We start from the raw sequence: 8,510 nt of genomic DNA, 5'->3' as shown, positions 1-8,510 counted from the left end.
ATTGCAGAAAGTACAACTTCAGCAACAGAGCGGTCAATGCCTGAAATGCACTACCTGACTCTGTTGTTACATCCTCTAACCCCCACGCCTTTAACCTTAAACTATCCACTATTGACCTCGCCCCATTCCTAAGAGGGCTGTAAGGGGCGTGCATTGTGCCTACCATCCCTGTCCTACTGTCCCCATTTATTCGTACCTATTTTCCTGTATTCTTACTCATGTTTATACTTATATCTATTATCTTGTAAGCGACTGACAACTCAAATCAAATAAATAAATAAATAAAAAACAAAAAATCACCCTCTTGCCAGACATGTGGTCACTCGGAATGGGCCTGCTCTCCTCTTTTCGGCTCATTTCACCCACATACAGTATAAACAAGATCGTCAGTCACCAAAAAGGAAGGGTGGGCAGGAGGTGGGAAGGGTCTGCGTGAGAAAATGCAGGACCTTTAAAAAGGGGCTTCCCCGCATTTTCCATGGTGCCATTGATTGATCCGGAAGAGGGTAAGTGGTGTCAAAAGAGGGGCATCGCCTTTTTTCGGTGTGTGTGTGTGTGTGTGAGAGAGCGCGTGCTTGGGAGTTCCTAGTTATGAAACGTGCTTCCCCCCCCTCAAACCCTCTCCAATCATTGCAATGACTTTCCGGTGTACCGGGATGCATGATGCGTTCTGCCCGAGCGCGATCATAATTAAAACAAAAACATCCATTAAAATGGGGAGAGGGCAAGTAAGCCTCCTCCCCGCCCAGCGGCATCTACCCGGGCGCTCTTAGTTTCCATAGAAACTCCAAACAGCCTCCAGGGAGTTATCTATGGGGAAGGAGCTGTCCGGATCCGGATCGGCGGGAAAGTGGGAGTCAGCCTCGGAATCCCGTCCCCGGCGGTTCGTATTGCAGATCTCCAGCCTTGAGAGGTGGGCGTGGGAAGGGCTCGAGGTTGCGCGACGCTGGCGAAGGACCCGGGACACTTTTGGAAAGGCAGAAGGTCCCAGCCTGCGCTAAATAGATTCATCTCTTCTCTCGTTTCCATCTCGTCTTTGGCGTCGAGAAAAGTGCCCTTTACACATGCCCAGAGGCGCTCTTCCCATGTCTGTCCTGCAATGCAAACGGTCGGGGTTTTGAATCCCGGTTCAAAGCCGTGGTTTCGTGCACGAGAGGAATTGGGCGTTCGTGGGAATGTGGTGCCTTATTGTTACGTGCATAGTGTAGGAGATGGACGATGGGTAAAATTCCCAGCTACGGACAGTTGGTGTGTTAACCATTAAGCAGACTAAGCACCTGCTTAGGGCACCAGGCCCAAAGCGGGCACCACAAAGTTGAGAATATGGCTTCCTTTGTACAGCGTGTACAAAGGAGGGAGTGGGGCACCAAGATTTGTCTGTGCTTAGGGCACCAGTGAGCCTTAAATCCACCACTGGCTATGAAAATGGTTTCAATTTTGGAGGTGGGAACAAGGCCGGATAATAATCCAATAGCTGGGGTTGGGGGGAGAAATGCATTGGCATGAGGAAGTGCAGGACACAGGTACTTGGGACAATGAAGGAGAGCTTCAGTTCTAAAAGAAGGTTGTTGGTGTGAGGTTCAAATTGATTTGCAAACTGTCCTCAGCTCTCATGTGATTACCGTGACAGTAATTTTTTTTTACCCTAAAGCAGGGGTGTCCAACCTTGGCAACTTTAAGACTTGTGGACTTCAACTGCCTTGTGTAACTTGTAAAATAAAATGGGATCCAATTAAACGAATAGAATTCCTCAGCCAGCAAAGCTGGCTGAGGAATTCTGGGAGTTGAAGTCCACAAGTCTTAAAGTTGCCAAGGTTGGACACCCCTGCCCTAAAGCAAAGGAAAAATCGTGAAAAAACATCTGTTAATAAAAAAAGAATCTAGCGCAAATACGATGAATTTAGTTGGGGCACCGATGCGAAGCTTTTTTGACAATCTGTCAACGGCTGTGGTGGGTGTTAATTTCCTACATGTGTCTCTTTTTTTAGGAGTTCAGGGTGGTGTAGATGACAATCACCCCTCAGTTTTGCTCACAATAATCCTCAATCTTGGTTAGATTGAGGGGCAGTGATTGGCTCAAAGTTGCCCATTGAGTTCTGTGGTTAATATGAAATCTGAATCTTGGTTTACTTGGTCTCAGTCAAGCTTTCTAACCATCACACCTCAATGGCAGCCAGGAATAATCTAAATATCCTTGGACCTAGAAGTGTCTTGCTTACAACAGGGCTTTTTAAAAAACATTCTTTTATGGAGCCCTGGTTCGCAACCTTTTAATAGTTGTAAATGCTCCAACACTGGAAGTTTTAAAGAAGTAATTGAATAACCAGTTGTCTGAAATGGTATACGGTTTCCTGCCTAAGCAGGGGGTTGGACTAGAAGACCTCCAAGGTCCCTTCCAACTCTGTTATTCTGTTATTCTGCCATTGAAACCTTTCCTTTGTTTTGGAACATTGCCACTTGTTATTCTATTCTAATAGGAAATGAAGCCAGGTTTGGTGTAGTGGTAAAAGCACCAAGCTTGAAACGGGGAGATTGTGACTTCTAATCTTGCCTTAGGCACGAAGTCAGCTGTAAGTCTTTGGGCCAACCAACCACCAGGAGATTATGAGTTCTGGTCCTGCTTTAGGCATGAAAGCCAGGTGGGTGACTTTTAGCCAGTCACTTTCTCTCTTGGCCCTGTTAAAGAAGAAGGAAACAATGGCAAACCTTTCCAGAAAAGAAAACCTTGCCAAGAAAACTGCAAGGAGTAGCCAGTGGTGGGATTAATTTTGTTTTTACTATTGGTTCTGTGGGCATGGCTTGGTGGGCGTGGCAGGGAAGGATACTGCAAAATCCCCATTCCCTCCCCACCCCACTAACCTGCTTTCCAGCTCTGTTCTCCTGTACAGGGCAACAAAAGAAGACCCAGCTGATCAGCTGGGACTCGGGAGGTGGAGCATAGATGGGGGCGGGGCCAGTCAGAGGTGGCATTTGCCGGTTCCCCAAACTACTCAAAATTTCCGCTACCGGTTCTCCAGAACTGATCAGAACCTGCTGAATATCACCTCTGGGAGTAGCTCAGGCAGTCACCAAGGAGTCAAAAACTGACTTGAGGACACCATTAGTCCTTGATTTACAACAGTTCATTCAAAGTTACAACGGCACTGAAAAAGTGACATGACCGTTTTTCATGCTTACGATTCCCCAATGGTTACGTAATCAAAATTCAGACCCTTGGCAAGTGATTCGTATTTATGACGGTTGTAGCTTCCCAGGGCCACATGATCCCCTTTTGCAACCTTCTGCAAAGTCATTGGGGGAAGCCAGATTCACTTCACAAGCGGGTTACTGACTTTAACAACTGCAGTGATTCACTAAACAACTGTGGCAAGAAAAATCGTGAAATGGGGCAAAAATCACTTAACTGTCTTGCTTAGGAACATACATTTTGGGCTCAACTGTGGTTGTAAGTCAAGGATACAGACACACACAGACAAAGACAAAAACATTGAGTAGCTGCCTCAATTATAAGGCAGATTGCGCTGACCCTAAGTGAAATATGGGGTAAGTAAGGAGGAGAAATTAGATAGCACATGGTTACGATGAGCTGTCACTTTTTCCTTTCCAGGTGGCTGTGCAGTGCGCCATGACTGACGTACCTGGTAATTGTGAGTTGCTGTACAGACGGTGGATCTGGCACCTAGAATATGCAGGTGAATTGAGAAAATAGTGTGTGCAAAATATTATGTTTATACGTAGCATTTTGGTGTCATGAATTGAAGGTATCATTTATCTAGGCCATCAAGTACTTTGTTCCTGTTTCTAAATTAAAACATCAATGACAGATGGTGGCACTTTTGCATGAAAACATCTGGCAAAGAATAGTTTGCTATCTCTCTAAATAATTAATCATGTATAATTTGATATATAAATAAATACTGAGTCACTTCTGGTGAGATGGGCAACTATATAAATTTGAAAAATAAGGTTATTTCTACTATCCAGCTGCTCTTGTAATTACAAATGTTTTCCTAACACTCAAACATAATTTACTTTCGGTGATTTGAGTGCCATTGCTATTACTTAATGCTCTTTTAATGAACTACAGTTTGATTCTATGTCTTATTTATAAAACAGGCATTAGTACATAGCAATAAAAATATTGCAGTCATTCGTTCATTCGTTCATTCATTCATTCATTTTAATCAAACACCGTCCTATTGGCAATATCATTTACATTTCTTTATGTGTACAGGTAACCTAGACTTACTTCCTGTTGTTTCATGACCATTAGAAGTTACAACAACCTTGTTTGGTGCTTTATGGTTCATAAGTGCTTTACATGGCTACTGTAAAACATGTTGACCCCCCCAGTCATATGACTGCATTCTTTGTAATCTGTTCACATTTAGGACTGGCTGCCAAGTACTCTGTGATCATGTGATTGTGAGTCGCGATCTTCTCTACTGGCTTCCCCAGAAAGTCAATGGGAAAGTTGGAAGAGAAGTTGCAAGCTGCTGCCACTTGCTGAAAGGACTCCTTATCTCTTGGGGCTGGCTGAAAGAGCTATTGGCTGAGGGGAGCTGACATTCTTCCATGGGGTGGAGAAATGAAGGTTGGGAACTTGCTCCATACCCCACCATGTCCAGGAGGCTTCAGTCAGTTATAGGGCCCCAATAAGGAGCGTAATCTCAGCCGGTGATCTGGATGATCGTAGTCATCTGAGGTACTGCTGGCGGGTGCCGATGCACACGGAGCCCGACACATAAATTGCAAGAACCTTCCATATGATTATGAGAATGTCACTCACTTACAGAAAGTCCGTGCCTTGCATTGGTTGGGTGTCTCTGTCAGTAGCTGCAGAGCAGGGGTGTTAAACTCAATTTCATTAAGGGCCGCATCAGGGTTGTGTTTGACCTTGGAGGCCCGGGATGGGGATAGGCAGGTGGGTATGGCCAGCTGGACGTCACTAATCTTGGGGGCACCTGTGGGGGCCAAGTACTAAGGAAGGGCTTCCCTCAGACCCTCCCTCACCCTCATTATAATCTCCTTTTTAAATACATTTTATTGATTTTACAATTAAAATAGACCAACAACATATACATAAATGTAAGAGAGAAAAAGAAAATAAGAAAAGAAAAAAAATAGAAAGAAAAAGATAGAAAACAATTAAAAACATTTTCATCTTCAACAGTTTGTGAGACCTCCTTTTTATCCTTATTTTATGGCATATACACACTTAATCCTTACATATATCTGTATATCACTACTACGATTCTATCCTATCTTCTTTTGCATTTTAGTGTGAAATCTATCTTTGGTCTATCCATTTGTACCAGCAGTTCCAGCTGTCGTAGTATATTGAAGTGTCTTTATCTTTTCATGCCAAGGTTAATTTGTCCATTTCTGCACAACTTGAAATTTTTTGAATAATCATCTCCTCTGATGGAACATGAGGCTGTTTCCAACATTGTGCAAAAGCCAATCTGGCCGCTGTCAAAATATGTAATATTATATATTTCACTTTTTTGGTATTTGTTTATCAAAGATCCCTAATAGAAAGGACTCTTGTTTGAATTCGATCTGTTCTCTTGTCATTTCCTCCAGCCAATTTCTAATTTTCTGCCAATATTTTTGAGCTTCTGTACAAGACCACGACATATGGAAGAAAGTTCCCTCTTTTTTTTTGCATTTCCAGCAGTTCAGACTCATATTGGAGTGCATCTTCGCTAATCTCAAAGGAGGAAGGTGCCACCTATAAAACATTGTATAGGCATTTTCTTTGTATGCTACCGATTTTGTAATTTTGTTATTTCTACCCCAGACCTTTTCCCATTCTGTTATGGTGATACTACGTCCTATATTTCTACTCCAGGCTATCATGTTCCCTTTAACAATTTCTTCTTCTAATTCTACCTCTAATAAATAAATTCTAAAACATCTAATACTATTCTTAAATTATTCCTGATTTGTCTGGTCGGGAGAAATCCATTTTGGTCTTCGTGTATATGCTCATTTAAATTTTTTTTTAGTCTACTTGCTATAATAGAAGTAGATATTCTGTAATCAGTATTTAGCAAAGAAATTGGCCCATAATTTTGTATATATCGGGGGTCTGAATCCTCCTTCGGGATCAGCGAAATCAATGCCCCCCTCCATGAGTCCAGCATCCTGGCTGCCAATAAGACATCATTAAAAACTTCCACCATGAGGGGTCCTATTTGTTCTGCTGTTGCCTTGTATAGCTCCCCTGAGATCCCACCTGGTCCCGGGGATTTGTTGTTTTTCTGGTTCTCTATTGCTGATTTCAATTAGGACCAAGTAATGTCTTTGTTTAATAGTTCTTCCATTTCTTCCCCAATTGCTTTATCCTTCATTTCATCTAAATAGTTTCTTATCCTATCTTCGTTAACTTCTTCCTTTTTATATAACTCTTCAAAATATGTATGGGCAATTTCTTTTTTCTGTCCTATCCCTTGTTGTATATCCCCCTTTCCATCTATTAGCTGGTAAATCAATCTTTTTTCTTTCCTTTTTAAAAGTCTATATGATAGCCATCTCCCTGGCTTGTTGGCATGCTCAAAATGAGTTTGTCTGGTTGTATTCAAATTTATAATCATTCTCTCTTGTTCAATTAAATTCAATTTATGTTTAGTTATTGTTATCTGATTTTTCAATCTTAAATCCTTTGGGATACTCTGTAATTGAGTTTCTAATTCCTTAATTTTTTGTTGTAGTTTGTTTTGCTGGGCGTATTTTTCTTTGTTCCTCTTGGTGTTATAAGAGATTGTTATACCTTTTATTACTGCCTTCATTGTATCCCAAATGTTTTGTTTCGTAGTTGCTCCATTATTATTTTCCTTTAAAAAATAATTTAATTCCTTCTTGAGTTTGTTAGTATATTCTTTTTCTTTTATTAACTGAGTATTTAACGTCCATCTTTTCTTGGGTTTTTCCCTACCCTTCCATATTATCTGAATTGGATTGTGATCTGCCCATTCATTGGGTAGGATTTCAATCCCTTTTATCTCATTTGCTATTTCCCCATTCATCCATGCCATGTCAATTCGTGTCCATATTTGATGAGGATTTGAATAGAATGTAAATTGTTTTTTCTCACGATTTAATCTTCTCCATATATCAATCAAATTTAACTCCTTCATCATTTCCATGCATATTTTGGGAAGCTCTCTCTTTTTCCCTTTGTTCTTTCCCCCATTATTGTGGTCTTTTTGATAATCAGCAATAGAATTAAAGTCCCCTATAATACAAGTATTTCTTTTTTCCAATCCTACTATTTTTCCATAAAGATGCTTAAAAAACTCTTTTTAATCTCCATTCGGGGCATAGATTACCACTAAGAGAATTGGGATGGCATTAATCCAGATCTGCAAAACCAGAGTTCTTCCCTCAGGATCCGACCATATTAAATTTGCTTTTATATCCTCTTTAACATACACTGCAATTCCTTTCTTTTTCCCGGCATCTGCTGGTGCGGTGAATAGCTTTCCTAATTTCAGGCATTCTAAGTATTTTTCATCTGATTTCTTTATGTGAGTTTCTTGTAGACATACTATATCAGCATTTTGTTTGATTAATTTGGCTATTATCCTTTTCCTTTTTATCGTTGAGTTTAAACCATTTATATTAATTGATAGTAGTTTCTTTTCTTTTTTCATTTAATTAGTTCTGTTTTGCTCTTTGCCTTGTGACTGCTCCGGTCTCTCCTTGTGCCTGAAGTTGTGTCCTACTTTCTTCTCTCTCCTGTTGTAATTGAGTATTTTCTTGATTTCCTAAAGTTCCGTCTCTGTTCTTATGATAACCTTGGTCTTCCTGGGAGTTCGTTTCCAGTTTGTCCTTACTGTTCTGATCTTCCAGGCCTACCAACCGTTCATAAAATTCCTGGGCCTTTTCCATAGAGTCTATTTTGATTTTCCTCTCGTCCCATGAAACTAACATCCCCTCTGGGATTAGCCATTTAAATACAATTCTTTTCTGATTTAAGTAAGCCGCTAAAAATGTATAATCTTGTCTTTGTTCTCTTACTCTTCTTGGTATTTGTTTGAGAACCAAGACTTCTTTGCCTTTATACGTGATTGATTCATCTCTTGACATCTATATATATGATGTCCCGGACACTTCTCGCAAATCGAATATGGATTTTTCTTGGGCATTTGTGGCGTCTTGCATAGTTAGTGCTAACCCTGTAAACTTCATCAAACTCCCTCAAAATGTCATCTTTATCCTTTTCCAATAGTCCCGCCAATATTCCTGTCATTAGTTGTTCCAAGTCTTCTTCTTTTGATTCCACTGTATTCTGGAATCTTAAGTATGTAGCAGCCTTATCCATCTCTAGGTAGACCAGTGAGTCCTCCATTTCTTTACTCACATTCTTTAATTGTTCATCTACCCTTTTTAATTTCCTTTCAGTTCATTCTGTCCTTTTCTCTACCTCTTTTATTGTTGCTTCATTTTTCTCCAAGGCCTGCTGTAATAATCCAACTTTGTCCTCTACTTTGGAGATGTCCGCT

General features: G+C 40.7%; 1 protein-coding gene across 8 annotated transcripts in view; it reads left to right on the top strand.

The window, feature by feature from the left end:
- The first annotated feature begins 372 nt into the window (after nucleotides 1-372).
- TTLL3 (tubulin tyrosine ligase like 3) overlaps nucleotides 373-8,510 on the top strand; it is a 41,885-nt gene continuing 33,747 nt past the window's right edge. For 4 of the 8 annotated variants that reach the window (XM_087954481.1, XM_087954476.1, XM_087954482.1 and 1 more), the window contains exons 1-2: nucleotides 966-1,656; nucleotides 1,842-3,692. In XM_087954481.1, the coding sequence (XP_087810607.1) occupies nucleotides 3,626-3,692 (67 nt within the window). In that variant the 5' untranslated portion in view covers nucleotides 966-1,656; nucleotides 1,842-3,625. Of the gene's footprint in view, nucleotides 914-965; nucleotides 1,657-1,841; nucleotides 3,693-8,510 lie in introns of those variants that run through there. The other 4 variants (XM_087954477.1, XM_087954479.1, XM_087954480.1 and 1 more) reach the window with 3 other exon arrangements.

The sequence above is a fragment of the Notechis scutatus genome, chromosome 2, assembly GCF_049901735.1.
Source record: "Notechis scutatus isolate UNSWTSFEM ecotype Mainland chromosome 2, rNotScu1.2, whole genome shotgun sequence".
NCBI classification, from domain to species: domain Eukaryota; kingdom Metazoa; phylum Chordata; class Lepidosauria; order Squamata; family Elapidae; genus Notechis; species Notechis scutatus.
This window is presented reverse-complemented; position numbering and strand designations above follow the sequence as displayed.